At 41.3% G+C, this 20172-nt stretch overlaps 1 protein-coding gene across 1 annotated transcript in view; it reads right to left on the bottom strand.

Moving 5' to 3' along the window:
• The window catches only part of ANTXR1 (anthrax toxin receptor 1), a 374982-nt gene that overhangs the window by 313158 nt on the left and 41652 nt on the right, over positions 1–20172 (bottom strand). Inside the window, exons 2-3 of the mRNA XM_006862995.1 lie at positions 10623–10694; positions 4561–4632 (exon numbers count right to left, since the gene is read on the bottom strand). Coding sequence (XP_006863057.1) covers positions 4561–4632; positions 10623–10694 — 144 coding nt within the window. The remainder of the gene's footprint in view (positions 1–4560; positions 4633–10622; positions 10695–20172) is intronic.

Below are 20172 nucleotides of genomic sequence, written 5' to 3' on the forward strand. Positions count from 1 at the left end.
AGCAGTGATGCCAGAGATAGAGGCAGAGACAATGACGTGGAGAAATGGTGCAGCTGGGGACTGCAGACCCAGAAAGGGAGAGGGACAGGGGTCTGGTGACTGGGGGCGGGGGGAAGGAGGCTTGCAAGGTATACCCTTTGGTCGGTTGATGATGCATGGAAGGGATTGTAACCATGGCAATGAAATGATATACAATAGGATGAATGTAAAACTAATGTTCTTCCATGTAAACTATCACATAATTCACAATAAAACATTAAATAAATAAACAAAGGGGGGCGGGCTGGAAATAGTGGCTACAGACTATCCAATGTAATGAAAACATAAATTTATAGAATTTGGAAGCTTAGTAAAGTCAAAATAAGATTAATTCTAAGAAAACCATGCCCAAACTGTCTCAAACGGCAAAGAACTAAATAATGACAAAACTAGAGATAAATCTGTCTCAAACTGCTGAGAACTAAAGAAATAATCTTGAAAGCAGTTAGAGAAAAATGCACATGACATGTAAAATAATGATTCAAATGCTTACAGAGCTCCCATCAAAAATGAAGTAAAATGGTTATGTGATGATAAATAAGAAATGATATGGTAAGTGCTTAGCAGAGAAGACATTAATAGAAGGTGTTGTTGTTAAGTGCCATCGAGTTGGATTTCGACTACATGCGACCCTGTCTAGGGATTTTGAGGAGTGGCTGGTGAGTTTAAACTGTCAACCTTGCAGTTCAAACCATACTTTCAATCTAGTGTGTATCCTACAGTGAATGCCACATCTGGTAATGTGTTGACTACATTGTGTTTATTCTATGCCTATTGTATTCTATTTATTCTATTTCTTCAATCTCCCCGTGATTTTCCCCTACGTGTATTTGATGTAAGAATTAGATGCAAATACACCTTTGTTATATTTGTTTTGATTTACCCAAAATCTTATTCTCTTATTGAGATGGGAATCTCAATTGCCCCATTTGTTCTCTATGAGCAAGTTTCATTCTGTGTGTTCTCAAGTGTTACACAGGTATAATGCCTCTCTGACTGTCTAGTAGGGATACAAGGTTAAGAATGTGACCCAGGCCTAAGTGTGTCTTCAAGTTCAATCTGTAGGTAAGTTGGAAGAGGTGTATACAGTTCTTATTTTGCCTTTTCCATGATTTAAAAGATTCACACGCAGCAAGTAAAGGTGATTGTGATGAACTTGTTCGCAGTAGGGATTGGTCAGTTTTTTCAAAGCGAGGAAAATTTACATAATATTGAAGTGCAAGTCCTGGTATAGCTCTGTAGGATAAGCACTGGGCTGCTAAGGGCAAGGTCAGCGGTTCAAAGCTACTAGCTGTTCTTTGGTATGAGTTGGATTTAGAACAGGTTACTATGAGTTGGAACTGACTTGATGACACTTAACAACAACAACAAAGGGAAAATAGAAGTTGTTCATAAATTGGAGGCTTATAACTTGAAGTCTTACTGTACTGTGAAGATCAAATGAGATATGGAGCAAAATATTTTTTTTAATCCTGCATCCAACTAAGGAACTGTAATTCATATACGTATTTCATAAATAGTACTAGCCTGAAAGCTCTTAATGCCTGATTCTTTGAGCCATTCTCTTGAGAAATCATTGAAGAGAGAGACCACTTGATAAGGCTGGGATGTGTCCGTGACTCATGTACTTTGCCAGCGGAACTTTGCTTAGGCTAAGCATTCCTCACCTAAAAGGAAACCCATACAGCTTTTTGCAAGTCATTTCTGGCTGTTGTTTGATGCATAATCAGCTATTATTAAATGCTGTTTCCAGAACAGTAGGGATTCAAACGCTGCCATCTCTTTGGAAACTAGAAGTAGTAAAGTTAAGGCACAAAAAATTACATTTGAAGTGAGATTCAGAAGAGTGTGAATTTCAACTGGCATAAACCAAACTGGGTCTGAAAGCTTGGGTTCTGGCAGTGTTTATATATCTCTGACCTTCGACTGTCCACCCCCATGTTCAGAGGCTGTGAAAAGTAGCATACAAAATGTCTACAGGTGATAAATGGACTCCTTGTCTTACCCAAACTCTTAGACACGGAGTGAGAGGAGTCGGCATGAAACACTAGGCTGAGAAGAGTGGATAGAAGGGATGCTTTTCTAAGAGTCTACCCCATCTCTTAATAAGACATTTCTGCATAAAGAATGGCCTCATATCTTAAAAAAAAAAAAAAAAAGCAAGATTAGAAGTCTTACATTGTTGTTGTTAAGCGCTGTCAAGCCATTTCTGACCCCTTAACGACCCTTATAGGGTTTCCAAGGAGCACCTGGTGAGCTTTAACAGCCAACCTTGCAGTTCAAATGGCTTTGCAGTCTGGCACATTAGCCCACAGCACCACACCAGGACTCCTTATAAAGAATACTTATATCCAAGTTTCTTAAAATGCTTGGCCAATATTAAAGGAATAGTTAAAGAGGTTTGTTGTATTTTATGAGTCTCTGTTTAACAAAGGCAGCAAGGTAGAGTGGAAGGCATGTGGAGCCAGTCTCCTTTTTCTGTGTTCTTTGTGCACAGGTATCTCAAGGAAGAAAAGATGAATTCAGTTTCTTCCTCTGTTAATAAGCAGTAAGAACTTTCCTTTTTAAAATATGGTTTCTGTGCATCCCACCTCAGATACATGCAGATAATAGATACTGCTGAAGGAATAATGTTGTGGTGGTTGTTAAGTGTATACGGTTTCCGAGGAGTGGCTGGTGAGCTTGAAGCGCAGACCTTGCAGTTCAAACCAACTTTGCAATCCAGCGCATTAACCCATAGCACTAAAATTTTATATGACACAGAGTACTATTTTTATTACAAATGGGAAACAAAGATATGGAGAAGATAAGTGGAGCTTAACTCAGATTTGCCATGAATTAGTGCAAAATCCAGAAAGCCTTACTCTTTGTGGCTAATTCAAAGGAATATTACAGAATGCAGTTGTCCTGCCTACTCTGCACTTGCCCCTGCCTCTTTCCTTTTGCTCACATGGCCCATGTATCAGTCCACCACAGAGGTCCCTCACGGTTCTTCCTTCATGCAGACCATATCACTCTTAAACATCACGCAGAAAGAGTCATTAACACAGGAAAATGTCATCTCCAATTATGAATACATGACCAGTCTCTGCTACTGCTAGTTTTCATTTGAAACTAAAATATGGTGAAGGCCAGAATAACATTTTTGTTAAACTTTTATTATTATTTTATTAAGTGCTGTTGACTCAGTTCTGACTAACAGTGATTCTGTTTAGGGTTTCCAAGGAGTTTGAACTGCTGACCTTGAGATCCAGTGCTTACCCTACTGCGCCACACAAGGACTCCTTTGTTAAACTAGAATTTACTAATCCTTTTATGTCAAGGACATTTTTCCACACCTGATTCAAATGTCCTTTTATTTCACAATAAAAGGTACTACAAATCTTCCTTTTCTATTTCCTTCCTTGGTAATTATGCAGGATTATATTTCAAGTTCTTATTTGTCTCATAGTTTGCTTATGTGTCTAAAATTTTAATTCACATAATAAAACTTATTTAAATAAAAGAAACTCAAGCCCACAATGATTTTGTGTGCTAACATTTTTCTCCAAGTTACTAATCAAATGTGAGAATTACCTTGACATAATTTAGTTATTTATAAAATTCCACCAACATGAGGGACTTCTACCAAAAGTTATCATGTGGTAAATAGGCACATTCGCTGAGTCCTGAGGCTTAAATTGAGTTTATTAAATTTAAATTAAGTTTAATCAATTAAAATGACTGACAGGTCAAAGATGGCACCGAGATCTAAATCTTAAAACTACTCATGAATTTCAGTGAGTAGCGCCTGGGGTCTTTCAAGCAGCCACCTAACATACAACAATTGGCCTCTATTCACCTGGAGAAGCAGACGATAGGGGAGACCCAAAAATGGGAGAAGGAAATGGACTCCAGGTCTAATTGCCTCCATTAGCTTTTTTGCCATAAGACCAGGAGGCATGATGGGGGATAGTACCATTGCTGAATGTTTTGATCAAGGACCTAATAGATGGATCTTTATGAAAAGGAGGAAAAATGTGTAACAGAATTTCAAATTCTAATGGAAACCAGACTTATAATGTATATATTGAAACTGGAGGAATCCATGAATCTACTGTCTGGAAACAACTTTTAAGCCTTGAGCAGAAACTATACCACACAGTTACCTTTACAGGGAACAAGAGATTCGTTTGATTAATAAAGAATATTTGCCTTGAGCATTGAGCACTTCAAAACATTATCTATATGTGACCACATTGACAACAGTAACTCTAAAGCCCAGACGAGAACCTTTATGGGTAGAGAATCTAAGTTAATGCTGGGAAACGATACGGACAGAGAGTGAGGATGGTAACCCAGTATGTGGTATGTAACCACTGTTATTGGACTGCACGTGCAAAAATCGTTGAATGGGTATATGTTTTGGTGTGTATGTTTAAAACTTTTTGTAGTGAATTTGTTGTGCATATTTTCATTTTTTAAAAAAAAACATGCAGAAAATCATGGACTTTTTAAGGACAGGGGTGGGAACATCCTTACCTGTCTTCCGTTAGCTTCATTAAGGTTGTTCCTTGAGTAGAAAAGACAATGAAGGACATTCTTAGCTGTGGGCTAGAAAGGAAAAGAACTTCATTAGAGTAGACAGTGACATTATGGAATAGCATTCCCTTCAAGTCTTTTAACTTGTCCTTCCCTTTATATTCTAGTTGCCAGAGCTGGGGACCCACAAAGGAACAGAGGACTCCAAAATTAGTGTCTCAAATATTCAGCCAACAAAAGATTTCAAGCTGTGAACCAAAGAGAAAATTGGCTTTATCTTCCTGGAGTCTGCTTCTGATTTGACATCATTGGCTAATAAATGTTGATTATAAGTAAGAAAACTTAACTGTATCACTACCCTGTACTCTATTTGAAGAAGTGTGCCTCTAGAAAGGGAAAGGTACGTATGATATTTATAAAAAGGAAGATCCTGATAGACAAAATGAGACAGTGTTTCCAAAGGCATCCTATCCTTTGATGAACAGAATGCCTGGGGCAGTAGCAGTGTGATGTCATCAGCCATGAAAATCATACAATGAACTCCCTTTACTCAGAAAACAGGATCATGCCAACTTTTCATTTCCCAAGGAGGCTATCCTAAAAGGAGAGAATGTGCTTATCAGCCAAAAGGTTACCTATTCTACTTGGAATTTATGCTTATCCTAATTATTGAACAAATAGCCTCGTTTTTATATGCCAGTCAACAGGAGCTTTATCAACATAAAGTCCACACAACTTTCAGTTGCGGATCAAACATTCTTCCAGTCTGAAGGATTCACCAGTGGACTGCCACCTTGTGGGGCTCTCTCTGGGTGGTCAGTTGGTTCATCCTGATGACATCAGCCTATTTATTCACATTGCAACAACCCTCATGACTGACCTTGCTCCCAAAATGATCATTCCCACATCCTAAACGTTTTCTCAAACCTGCTTCTCTTTGTTATTTTTTCATCTCTTAGCTTAGGACCTTGTCCTCAATCTTCGGTCCATTGCAACAGTTTCCTAGCTAGTGTCCCTGCTTATCGTCATTCGTTACTGCAATTCAATCTTCACACTGCCGCCAGAACTGTTTTCCTAAAATATAAACCAGATCTTGCCACTTCTCTGCTATAAACCCCTATTGTCTCCAGAATTAAATCATATTCGCTGTCATGTGTTTGACTATCTTTGGAAACTCTTGTTGTGGTTAGGTGCCATCAAATATGTTCTAATTCATAGCAACCCCATGCACAACAGAATGAAACACTGCCCGATGGTGTGTCAACCTCACAATCATTGTTAAGCTTGAGCCCATTGCTGCTGCCACTGTGTCAATTCATCTTACTGTGAGTCTTCCTCTTTTTTCTCTGGCCATCCACTTTAGCAAACTTGGTATCTTTATCCAGAGACTGGTCCCTCCTGATAATATGTCTTAAGTTTGAGAGATGAACTCTGACCATCCTGGCTTCTAAGAAGCATTCTGACTGTACTTCTTCTAACACAGATTTGTTTGTTCTTCTGACAGTCCATGGTACTTTTAATACTCTCCTCCAACACCATAACTCAATGCATCAGTTCTTCTACAGTCTTCCTTACTCAGTGTCTAACTTTCACATACATATGAGGCTGTGAAAAATACCACGGCTTGGGTCAGGCACACCTTAGTCCTCAAACTGACATCTTTGTTCTTGAACATTTTAAAGAAGTCTTGTGTAACAGATTTGCCCAATGAAATACGTTGTCTGATTTCTTGACTGCTGCTTCCATGAGTGGGTTTAAGACTTGGTGGGAGCTCAAAAGCTCAAGTAATAATTGTTGAATTGAGCTCTATTCTTTTTAAATTGATTTCAGTTCTCTTTCCACAATACCACACTGCCTGCTTCTACCTTCCCAGTACTGGGAATAGTAATAATGATAGTAATAATGATCATTATAATGAAGAGAATAATGTAATTAGGGCCAGCCTTACTGAGTGCTTACTATGCGCCAGACACTGTCCTAAGTGGTTTACATGTGCTAGCTCATTAATAATGGAACAACTTTAGGAAGTTGGTACTATTATATTTCCTACTCTCCACAGAAAAAGATGGAGATCCTGAAAGCTAAAGTAATTTTCCCCAAGTCACATAGTCAGAGAGTGGCTACCTGGGCTTGAAATCAAGCATTCTAATTCTGGATTTTGGGCCCTTACCTTGGAAACCCTGTACAGGGTCGCTATGAGTCAGAACCGACTCCACAACACATAACAAAAACAACAACCCACTATATTTATATTTATTATAGAGTCCTGGTGTGGCGCTGTGGGTTAATGCACCAGACTGCAAAGCCGTTTGAATTGCAAGGTTGGCGGTTCAAGCTCACCAGCTGCTCCTCGGAAACCCTAAACAGGGTCACTATGGGTCAGAACCGACTCAATGGCACTTAACAACAACAACAACAACCCACTATATTATATTGTCTTGTTGAGTTTAGCTGTGGAAAGAATAAATTTGAACTGTGGGAAATGTAGACCTCCATGAGGCAAGTGGGCATATGAGTCTGGGACAGAGACAGCCTTTGGGATTTATCAGCATACTTATGTAGCTAAAGCTGTTCAGAGAAAGTGTCCACAATGAGAAGGCAAATGATCCCAATACAGAACCAACACCCACATTTATTTAAAGGACTGACTAAGGAGCTCTGGTAGCGTAGTGGTTATGAATCGGGCTGCAAACCTCAAGGTTGGCAGTTCGAAACTACCGGCTGTTCCGTGGGAGAAAGATGAGGCATTCTGCTCCCATAAAGATTTATAGCCTCGGAAACCCTGGGCAGGGTCACTATGAGTCGGAACCAACTCCATGGTACTTAACAACAACAACAAGGTCAGTGAGAAGGAAGAAGAACCAACCAAGAGTCAGACATCACAAGAGCCCGTGAAGAAGAGAATTTCAAGAAGAAACCAGTCAGAATCCAAAGAAGTCACTCTACGCAGCAGAATAAAGACTGCCGGGTGTTCATTGGACTTCTCTAGCAGAATGCCATGCAGGGAATGTGGAGGGTGGGGATGCAGATCAGGTGACAGTGAGTTAAGAAATGAGTCAGCAGAAAGGCTATGAAGATGTTAAATCTTTAAAGGGACTTGAGTGAAAAAGCAGTAAAGAAACAGGGTGGTATCTACAGAGAGATATAATCAAAGAGAGTCACAGTGGTAGTTCTTTGGGGGATGATAAAAAGAAGAAATAATAGTTTATGTCTGCAGACTGTGGGGAAGGAGCCAGGAGAAAGATAGAGGAAATCTAAGGGAGAAACAAATCCCTGGAGGAGACTGGAGTCAATGGGATACAGTGGGACTAAATGGAAGAGGATGGTCTAAAATGGGGGTGGGAGGGCACAGGAGTTGGATATGAACTTGAGGTATTCACTCTTTCCTGCTACTCTCTAGATTCTTAGTGAACCAGAAGGTGGGAGTCCTTTGCGAATAGTCATGGGTGTGAGGTTGGAAGCTTGAAGAAAGTGGTGAGGAATTAGAATCTCAATTAATAAATGGGAAGAGGTCATAATAAAGACCAATGAAAAGGACTTGATATTTCAAGGATCCCACTGCCCTTCAAAATGTTCTTTCCCCCCTGTAGTACCAGATGCCTAGATTGTTTAATCAAATGAATAATCACTATTTTATTAAAAAATATTGCTTGATCATGTGCTATGTGTGAGGCACTGTTATGGGTACTCAGCCGCAGCAGCAATTAATACTGCACCTGCCTCATGGAGCTTACATGATGATCATGTGTTGGTTGGTGCTAGATTCTGAAGAGGCCCATAGCCAATAGGAACCAGAGGAACTTCTGGGTTGATCCATTTCAACCTCTTTTTCCATAGTTCTTCATTGATAAAACAAGGAGGTTGGGCTAGGTTGTCTCTTAGTTCCCCTTCACCTCTCACTTGCTTAGATTCTAAGCTAGTGAAGAGTCTGGAATTTCTGAAGGAACTAGGAGAGAGAAGTGTTGAGTGCCCAGTCTAAGCCAGACACTGGACTATTTGTTTTACACATGTTTTCTCTTACAATCCTTACATGTAAATGCACGTTCAGCCAAGATAACTAAATTGCCTATGGTTGCACAATGGAGTTTGGATTCAAACCCACAACTGCTTAACTTCAAAGCCTCTTCCAACAGACTTCCCTATTCCAGATGAAGGGTAAAGGAGGACAAGAAGAGTGAATGGAGACACGGCATACACTGTTAAGCATCTGGAGGCAGAGTTGTTTTACATCACTCCAAAGCACCAATGGATGAGAGTACAGGGAAAGATATTCTGGCTCAAAGACTAAAGACTTCTCGGAAAATTGGGACTGTCCAACAGTTAGACCGTTTGACTCAAAAGGCAGCAGTTTCTCAGAAGAGCAATTCAAGTTGAGGATTAGTAAATGCCTTTTAGGTTGGGAAGTTGTTTTATTCAATTCTAAGCATCTATGATTCTCTTAAGTCCTGGTGTGGTACTGTGGGTTAATGCGCTGGACTGCAATGTTGGCTTGAACTGCAAGGTCAATGGTTCAAGCTCACCAGCTGCTCCTTGGAAATCCTACACAGTGTCGCTATGGGTTGGAACCGATCTGACGGTAGTTAGCAGCAACAACAACATATATATTTTAGTATCACTCATATGTGGTCCTCTCCTGTCTCTGCACTTTTATCTCTCCTCTCTCCATGTTGTTGTTAAGCGCCGCTGAGTTAGTTCTGACTCATACCGTTGTTAAGTGCTGTCAAGTTGGTTTCAACTCATAGCGACCCTGTATAGAGTTTCCAAGGAATATCTAGTGAGTTTGAATTGCCAACCGTGCTGTTCAACTCGACCTTGCAGGCGAGTGCTTATCCTACAGCACGACACCAGGACTCCTATAATAGGGTTTCTGAAGAGTGGCTGGTGAATTTGAACCACCAACCTTGCGGTCCAGTGCTTATCCTACAGCGCCACACCAGGACCATTTTCTCCAGTCATCTCATATAGGTGTTTCTGGTTGCAACAGGAATTTTTGACAGTGCAAAGAGAACACCCTCTAACCCTTTCCCTCTAATCAGGCAAGCTGGTATGTGTTGATACCAGTAACTGAATTTGGAGGGAATCCATTTATCACTACCCAGGGTCAGATGACCACCTTTATTCTGGGATAAAACATCTTCAAAGAAGTCCATGGTTATTCATACCGGTCAGAAGACTCTTTAGAATTTACAATGATCAGACCGATTTTACTAAAGACCTTGACAGTTTGCTTCAAGTACATCATGAAAGCTATCACAGCTATGTTATCTCTTGGACGTTTCACACCAGGAAGGTGAAACGACTTCCTTTCATTAACTAATGGGTGTCCATTTTACCTAAGGAGCTCTGGTAGTGTAGTGGTTATGAATTGGGCTGCTAACCTCAAGGTCAGCAGTTTGAAACTACCAGCTGTTCTGTGGGAGAACGATGAGGCTTTCTGCTTCCGTAAAGATTTACAGCCTCGGAAACCCTGTACAGGGTCACTATGAGTCAGAACGGACTCCACGGTACATTACCACCACCACCACCATTCTACCAGGTATGATGCATAGTCAAAGTGACCAACTTTCCTGGTTTACCCAACTGTCCTGGCTTACCCAGGATGCGAGTATTTCAGGGCTAGAACTGGCACCATGATAAACAAAGATCGTGGCTTCCTTTGAGCTGAAAAATCTCCCAGGACATGTGGCTTTCTGTGCTAATACCAATAACGTCCTGAGCAAACTGGAACTAGTGGATCAGCCTGCATGCAGTCCAGCTAGAATGTGCCATTCACCCTACTGTGAGAGAAACATGAGAATGACCTTTTGTAAGACTATATTCTTCAACCAGAGGAAGAAAGTTACAATGTTGGCTTAATAACCAAACCTGGCTCCTCCTAAAAACACAGAGTCAAGTTACTCTAATATGTGGTACAGATGAGAGTAGTCTTGGATCCACCTTTGTCAAAACAAATAAACAAACAAAAATTCTCCAAGTAATTAGTAATTAGCAGAAGAGCCAACATGGTCTGGTTTTACTCATGCAGATAACTAAAAGCAAAACAAGTAAATTGTGTCTCTTACCTGATGAATTTATGGGCCAACTGTTCCACAAAGTAATAGATTTCATTCCAATGGTGCAAGACACTTCCTGATCTGGGAAAACAAAAGCAGATGTAGTTTAACTCAGTTGCCCATTAGTCTTTACCTTATATTATTTCTCTTTAGAGCCTATTATTTTACATTGTGGGAGATCTATTGCCTGGATGCATTATCTGAAACTTGTTTAATTAGGGAAAGTATTTGAAACAGTGTTTAGATTGTTTCATTAGAGTTCTTAACAATTTTGTTAAAGAGATACCTCCACTTCACTTCTCTTTCTACCCCATACTGCACACAAGTAGATTCACAGATTAATTCCAAATCTTTTTGTGTTAGTTATATTATTCCCCTTATTGGTGGTGGTGGTTGTGTGCCATGGAATCGGTTCCAACTCTAAGCTGTATAGGGTTTCTGAGGCTATAAATCTTTACAGAAGTAGAAAGCCTCATCTTTCTCCTGTATCTTTCTCCTGTGGAATGACTGGTAGTTTCAAACTGCATTTGAAACTACATTACCAGAGTTCCTTATTCCCCTGATATTCGTTGTTATTGTTGTTAGTGCCATTGAGTCAATTCCGACCTATAGCGAACCTGTACAGGGTTTCCAAGGAGCAGCTGGTGAGCTTGAACCACCAACCTTGCAGCTCAAACAACTTTGCAGTCTGATACATTAGGCCACAGCGCCACACCAGGAAGAAAAATGATTCCAACTGACTTAATGAAATTAACATAAACTAGATGCCTCAAAGGAGCTCTGGTAGCGTAGTGGTTACGAATCGGGCTGCGAACCTTAAGGTCAGCGGTTCGAAACTACCAGCCGCTCCGCGGGAGAAAGATGAGGCTTTCTACTCCCGTAAAGATTTACACCCTCGGAAACCCTGTACAGGGTCGCTATGGGTCGGACCCGACTCGATGGCACTTAACAACAACAACAACAACAACAACAACAGATGCCTCAAAGGATCCTTTGGGTGGTGCAAATGGTTAAGCACTTGGCTAATACCTAAAAGCTTGGCAGTTCAAACCCTCTCCGAGGTGCTTTTTGAGAAAGACTGGGACTCCGCTTCTGACATGATAATTCACTCTGTCACGTCTTTAATAATTTCATTTTTATTATCCCTTTGTCTGACTAACATGCAAAACTTAAACAATACTGATATTTATCTGATAGGTCAATGCTTGATATAGGGGAATGATCTACAAAATACCCATGGGTGTTAAGAAAAGTCTAGATCCATCGAGAAACTTTCTTGCTAATGAGCAGGTGCTGAGTTTCACAGATGCCAAGTTTTCTTCGAGAAGAAAAGAAAATGAGACCTCTAAGATAAAACTAGAGGCACAATAATTTACAAGTTTGCTTCTACTAGCTTATCCCTGCTGATACTTGCCCTGCCACTGTAGGAGTTTGTTGCTTCCTATTTATAAATGATCAGGCTTTACCCAATTATATGAGCCTTGACTCAAATATCCCACCTTTGAATCATACTTGAGATATACACAAGCTGCTTCCTTGAACACTGAAGGTTTCAACTCTCACCAACAGAACTGCTGCAGAGGGTGTCCAGCAGTCCTGGTGTGCACTGTAGGATATGTACTGGACTGCTAACTACAAGGTTAGTGGTTTAAACCCACCAGTCGCCCCTTGGAAGCCCTATTCAGGGTAACTATAAGTCAGAACTGACTCGACAGCACTTAACAACAACAATTGAGTTTCCAAGGTGGTAAATCTTTATGGAAGCTGACTGCCTCATCATTCTCCTGTGGAGTAGCTGGTAGGCTTGAACCACCAACCTGTCAGTTAGTAGGTCAGAACTTAACTACTGCACCATCAGGGCTCCTGTAAGGTTAGCATGTTGTTGTTAAGTGCCGTCCAGTCGGTTCCAACTCATAAAGACATTGTGAAGGATTTCTGAGGAGCGGCTGGTGGGTTTGAACTACTGACCGTGTGGTTCACAGTCCAATGCTTATTCTACAGTGCCAAAAGTTAACATACCCTCCAAATATCCTGGGCACTAAATTGGTCTTGTCTTTTCAACTCTGACGACCTACGTGTACTCCTGGTCACAGTCAGGAGACGGAGGGTATTGGTTGAGAGACATGACAAGACAATGGACCCAGTTTCAGTTTCTCTTCATTCTAAAATGGGGAAAATACCTCATCTCATCTAGTAAGCTAGTCTGTTTAAAGTTGTTAGTTTTTACCAAGTGGATTGTAATACAAGGCAACCCCACAAGGCTGTAGCTGATTTAGGGTTCAAGCAGATCAGCAGGCCTGTTTTCCGAGGTGCCTCTGAGTGGGTTAAGACCACCAGCCTTTTGGCTGTTAGTCAAACAATGAACTGTTTGTACCACTCGGGATTCCTGTTTAAAGTGAACGACCTTCCTACCTATGGCGTCCTAAGTTATTTTTAGGTAGTGAGGCTCACCTAGTCATTGTCATCAAAGTTCTAAGATAGAAATAGAAACTCCTTCTAAGACCAAATATCGAGTCATAGTGTGGTGTTGCAGGATAAACACTGGACTGGTAACTGCAAGGTTGGTGGTTCAAACCTACCAGCTGCTCCTGGGAAACCCTATACAGGATCACAATGAGTCAGTACAGCACTTAACAACAGAAACCAAATATAATAGTACTGAACTCTGTTGTGGATTTTCCCCCAGAACTGCTTTTAACATGAAACTACTGGTGTGGTGTTGTAGGATCAACACTAGACTACGAACCACAAGGTGGGCAGTTCAAACCCACCAGCTTGTTCTCAGAAACCCTACACAGGGTCGCTATGAATTGGAACCGACTCGATGGCACCAAACAACAGCAATACTCACAAGAATTCTGGTGTGGTGTCGTAGGATAAACATTGGACTGCTCTTCAGAAACCCAATACAAGGTCGCTACGAATTGGGACTGACTTGATGGTACTTAACAATATATTCACAAAGTACATTGGACAAACTATACTCACAGAGGTGGTGCCCATGTTCTAGATATCAGTGGATGTACAAGGGCCCTGATATTTGGGTCCAGTCAATCTCAAATGCAATTCTAGGTCCTGAAGACTTCTACTGGCCAACTTGACATTAGGGTAGTGTGGTGGGCCCAGGCCACTCTTAGCATTTTGTGCCTCTGTACCACAAGTAACAATCTCAGCAAAATCGGGAATTTAAGTAGCCTCATAGGAATTCCGCTTAAAGGCATTCCCAGAGTTCTCTGCTGGAAGATCCACTCAATAACCTATTGTCATTGTTAGCTACGAGTCAGCCCCCAAATCATGGAGACCCAGTGCATATCAGATTAAAATGATGCCAGTCCTGCCCCCTCCCATCATCAGCAATGGATTAGACTACTGTGATCCATATGGTTTTCACTGGGTAACTTTTTTAAGTAGAGCTCTAGCTCTTTCTTCCTAGTTAATTGAAATCTGGAAGCTCCCCTGAAACCTCTTCATCATGATAAGAACACACAAGCCTCCATGATGGACAGACACTGACAATGTATCTTGAGGATGGGGTACACTGGTTGGGAATTGAACCTGAGCCTCCTACATGAATGGAGACAATTCCACCACTGAGCCACTACCATCTCCCAATACACCTGCATCTACTCAAACTCAGAGCCAACGCTCTGTCACACATCTTCTGTGACTTTGACATGGCTTTGGAGAATGGTTCACTAGACCAGGGGGAGACAAAGCCCAGGTCCTCCCTACTAGTCCCAGAAGACAATAACTGCTGGAATCATCTCCAAGTGTTTCTTCTTTCTTTCTTTCTTTCTTTATTTTTTGGAACATGGTAAGAAGTCAAAAGATTGTTCCAACATTGCATTCACTGTCAACTTCCAGTGAGAGACTTTGCAAGCAACCTGGCATGTGTCCTCATATTACTGTTCAATCACTTCTAAGGGTTTAATAAGCAAAGAGTAGGAAAGAAGTAAGAACTCTGTATTGCATTCTGATTTGTTTTCTGAAATACATTCCTTGGTGTTTATGTGAGTTTCCAAACCTCCCTGTGGTCAAGCTCCTTAGAAAACACAGGCCCTTTCCATTAGCCACACACGCAACCAGAGTCAGAAAGAATCTAGTTGGCCAAATAGAGTTTAAATGGCCCCCTTCTCTTGCATATGGGTTAGAATATAATGAAAGGGAAAAAGCTCTTAGCTGGAGCCATCAACCAGGAATCTCTTAATTCTGGAAGAGCAGAGCAGCTCTAAGGATGGAAAGTATAAAACTGTCAGCCCCGGCTTTTCCTTCACCCCACCCGGCTGAAGTCACCAATGTCCTCAGTGACCTAGCTAGGTCCCCAGCCAATCCTAGGAGGATATGGATTTGCTCAGAATCTCAGGGCCCAGCAAGTGAGACACGCAATTAATTCTACTGTCAAATTCCCCCCCACCCCATTCTTTTGTCTTTGGCTTTTCCCTGTATCTCCTCCTAGTCTCACCACTTCAACCAGTTGCCAATGAGTCAATTCTAGCTCAGCACTGGATTGCAAACCACAAGGTCAGTGGTTCAAACCCACCAGATGCTCCTCAGAACCCCTATACAGGGTTGCTAAGAGTTGGAACTGACTCGATGGCACTTCACAGCAACAACCATCCTCCTAGTCTCATCACTTGAACCAGTTGCCTCTGAGTCAATTTTAGCTCAGGACGTGTCAGAGTAGAACTGGGCTCCATAGGGTTTTCAATGGTTGACTTTTCAGAAGCAGCTCACAGGGCTGAGCTCTGTGGCAATTGGCACCAGCCAGGGACTCTTCCTGGACTCACACTGTACCCTAACTGGCTCTATCCCTAAACCTGACAGCATTTGAACCTTTGTCCTTCTATTACTGACTGGGGTCATAATCAAGCATCTCTCCTGCTCTCAAAGGTTGGATTCTTGCTGCTAGCCCAACTTCTTCATATACCAGTTCAGACCCAAACCAAGCTACTTTGAGTATGAGGCGGCCTATCTTCCTCAGCAGGCATTGTAGAGACCCCAGCCCTGATGTCCTACCTCACACTCACTGATTATTGACAAATTCCTCCTATAGACAATCTAACTGATGGCTATGGAATGATTTTTAAGTTGTAGAAGGCAATCCATTTGTAATTTGGGAAATCAGTGGGGTGGGAAATTGTCAACATTAAGAAAAACAGAATATAAAAATCAGAATATATTACATACAGCAATGTTATATGAAACTTTTGGTCAATTTTGTATAAGTACTCTGTGTGTAAAGGAACCCTGGTGGCGCCGTGGTTAAGTGCTCGCTTGCTAACCAAAAGGTCAGCAGTTCCAATCTACCAGTCGCTCACTGGAACAGAGATATAGCTGTCTGCTTCTGTAAAGATAACAGCTTTGGGAAGTCTATGGGGAAGATCTACTATTTAGTGACTCTGTTCTGTATGGATGCTATGAGTCCAAGTCAACTTGATGGAAACTTTTTAAATTACTTTTTAAATGTATACTGCATCAAGAGATACCATTTTTTCTTACAGCATGGCCAAAATGATTTTGTAGGAAAATATCTACCCCTTCCATCTGTATTCCTTTCAACTTTTTTACTACACATATTCACGCACACTTTAAAAAAAGCATTTTCTGATAACAACTGTTAGTACTTTTAACCCAAATTCAACACAAAATTGTTGCTGTTTTCTCTTTAGAAAAGAGGCCAGTGATAAATTAAAAAAACAGAACCAAAAACCAGTTGCCCATGAGCCAACTCTAACTCACAACAACCTCATGTTCGTCAGCACTGCGGTGACCTTCTTCAATGTCTGTGGCCATATTACTAATGTGCTCCACAGGATTTTCAGTGGCTGATTTTTCAGAAGTAGACTGCCAAATCTTCATTCTAGATACCTGAAGGTGGATTCAACCTTTTAAACTTTCAGTTAGCAGCTGAGCATCTAAACCATTAGCACCACCTAGGGATCTACTGATCAGTGACCCTCAAGGGGTTTCCTATCCTTGGTTTGTTGTTGTGTACCATGCAGTTGGTTCCAACTCAGAGCAACCCTGTATAGGTTTCCGAGCAGTTGCTGAGCTTGAACTGCTGAGCTTGTGGTGTAAACTGACTTTGCAGTCCAGTGCATTAATGCACAGCACCACACTAAGACTACAGACCATTTGTACCACCTAGGGTGACCCTCTAGGTGTTTCCCATCCTTGGGGTAACAGCTGCATAGCTCATACTCTCTGGATTCACAGAGATAATGCTTGCCCAGAAAGAGAAAACAGGGATGGGCCAACAATATCATTTGAGTAAAAGTGACTGTGGGATTTTTTTTTTTTTTTTTAGCATGGAAGGAAGCGATCTGGTATGAAGGCACCCAAGGAGAGGATTTAAAAATATTGTTTTACTAAAAATTGCAAATGCAACATTGCTCCTTGTTCAAAACGTAGAAGAGAGGGCAGAGTAAGAGAAAATAAAAATCATCTACTGTGTCACATGTGCGATTACCGCCCCCACCCCACTGTAGGGCTTCTAGTCTCACAATATTTCCCAGCACAAAAACTTGGCACATTTATCAGATGAGATCACTGCTCTTTACACCTATTACTAAAAGGATGATAACTAATTTCTCATTTTATTAAATGATCTTCTACAACATCACTTGTAATGTCTCCATTTTCTCCACTTTACGATTTTGTTTTAAGTGCCGACAAGTCTGTTCTGACTTATGGTGACCCTTCCTTCAAAGGATTTCCAAAGAGCAACTGGTGGGTTTGAACTATTGATCCTACAGCACCACACCAAGACTCCTTTTCTACTTTTGTTGTTGTTGTTAAGTGCCGTCGAGTCGATTCTGACCCATAGGGACGCTGTATAGGGTTTCCAAGAAGCAAATGGTGAGCTTGAACCGCCGACCTTGCAGTTCTAACGGCTTTGCAGTCTGGCGCATTAACCCACAACGCCACACCAGGACTCCACTTTAGAGATACTTAAATATTGGAGTCCTGGCATGGCACTGTGGGTTAATACGCCCGACTGCAAAGTCATTTGAACAGCAAGGTCGGCGGTTCAAGCTCACCAGCTGCTGGTTGGAAACCTTATACAGGGTCACTATGGGTCGGAATCAATTCGACGGCACTTCACAACAACAATTATTAAATAAAAGAATGTCATTCTTTTCATTTTTTCACTGTTATAACAGCATTATGATGAGCCGTCTTGTAACAATATCTTTACATGTGTAATGAAAATAATATTTTGAAAATTTAGCTTTGATTTTCTCTTTGGCATTTGCACAGATATGACCTAACACATCCTGGTCGGTCCAAGGCATACATCTGCCAGGGGTTCCAGTGGAGGGTGGGGATCAACTTCTTTCAGCAGTGATGCAAGAAGGAGGAGAAAAAAGATGGAAATATTTGAAATTCAAGATATAATTTTGTAGCAAGATAACAGGCTTGAAAGCAGGACCTTGTCAAAAGAGAGATTTTCTAAATCCTTTCAGCAATTCCAGAGCCAAACTTGGAAACTCAGACAGCAATATAAGGAAAATATAATTTCCTATGTGTAGGCTGGTGAAGAAATATGGGCTTTCGGCCCAGAGGTATGACAGAGAAAGACACAGTGCTCAGCCTTCACCTACGGGAATTATGAAAAGAGGAGGAAGTGCAATGGAGGAGATATACAATCCCTAGCTCTCCTTGGCCCACAGATGCCGAGAGAGAGATTTATTTTGGGCCTCAGGGAAGCCATAGACCTAGGGAAGCCATTGACCTTTATAATGCCCCATCGGTGCACCAAGGCTGATTGGGGAGCTCACCTTACCCAACACACCTGTGTCAACTAGGAGGGGTCTTGTGAGGATGAGCAAACCATCTTCACAGATTTAAATTTGTTTATGTATATCTGATTGTTGTTGTGAAGTGCCATCGAGTTGGTTGTGACTCATAGTGACCCTGTATAGGGTTTCTGAGGAGACCTGGTGAGCTTGAATCGCCATACAGTTCAAATGGCTGTGCAGTCTGGCGCATTATCCCACAGCCACAGCGCCACACCAGGACTCTATTTATCTGATTATTGTTGTTGTTGTTAAGTGTCGTCGAGTCATTTCCGACCCATAGCGACCCTGTACAGGGTTTCCGAGGCTGTAAATCTTTACAGGAGGAGAATGCCTCATCTTTCTCCGGAAACAGCTGGTAGTTTCGAACTGCTGGCCTTAAGGTTCGCAGCCCGATTCGTAACCACTACGCTACCAGAGCTCCTTATACAGAGACTAATTTTTTTCTCCTTTAAGATTCATATATGCAATTGCTGTATTTCTTTAAATTCTTATAAGCAGACTTTCTGAATTTAAAGTTTATTAAAAATTCTAAGACTGTTGATAGCTAGGATCAAACCGTCCCCCAAAAATGAGGTCCAGTGTACGCTCGAAGCGGGTTAGATCTCAGATCATGAGCAGAGAATTGTCTGCTGAAATGGGCACAGGCTCGCATTCTTCCACGTACGAATGTGGCATTTCACCAAGATATTTGACTTTCTTCCATTTCAGCTTCCTCCTTTATGAAACAGGGGGATTCGTACCTAGCTCTAAAACCTGCTTTTGAGGATCTCAACCCAATAATGTTTGTAAGGTGTGAAGTATCCCACTTGGGATACAATGCTCATATACCTTCCTTCCAGAAGTTTAGTAATATGGCCTCAGACATTGAAGACCTTCTTGAATGTCTGAGGCCATATTACTAAACTTCTGGAAGGAAGGTATACAGTACTTGTTTTTCTTGTCCTACATCAATATTCGGGGCTTCCCCTTTTTCAGATATTGGCAGGCTTCATAAAAGACAAGACGTTTTTATTTGTAATTGTAATTGTTAGTTGTCATCAAGGAGGGGCTGACTCATGGAGAGTTCATGTTTAATAGAACAAAGTATTGCCAGGCCTACAGCATCTTATCATTGGCAGCTCATGATTGAGCCCACTTTTGAGGCTCTAGTATCCTGGTGTGGCACTGTGGGTTAAAGCTCTGGACTGCAAAATCAGTTTGAACCACAAAGTCAGTGGTTCAAGCTCACCAGTCACTCTTTGGTAACCCCATACAGGGTCACTATAGATTGGAACTGACTTGATGGCTATTCACAACAACAACAATGTCCACTGATCTCATTGAGAATTCCTCTCATTGTTTTGTTGACCAACCAGGAATTCCATTTTATTGACTGGTCTTTCCTGACGATGTGTTCAAATTAACTGAGTGAAAGTATATTTATAATTATAAGCTACAGAAACTGTTTTTAATACTTAACATTCATTTGAGTTTCTTCCTTTAAAAACCATTAAGGATCAATCAAGACTGGCTATATAACTGTCAGGGCTCAGTGTAAAATAACAATTCAGGGTCTCTTGTTTAAAAAAATTATTGAAGACCAGCCTGGAGCAGCTAGAAGAACAGAAGAAACTTCTTGAAAGAAAGACCTACAGGAAATACACAAATCAATATACGCAGACCGACTGTTACTACAAGAACAAGCAAGATGCTTACCCAGGAGACATCAAGGCACATGGTAGGGTATCCCAGTGTAAACTCCCTTCCAAGACTAAGAC

The sequence above is a fragment of the Chrysochloris asiatica genome, unplaced genomic scaffold, assembly GCF_000296735.1.
Source record: "Chrysochloris asiatica unplaced genomic scaffold, ChrAsi1.0 scaffold00052, whole genome shotgun sequence".
NCBI classification, from domain to species: domain Eukaryota; kingdom Metazoa; phylum Chordata; class Mammalia; order Afrosoricida; family Chrysochloridae; genus Chrysochloris; species Chrysochloris asiatica.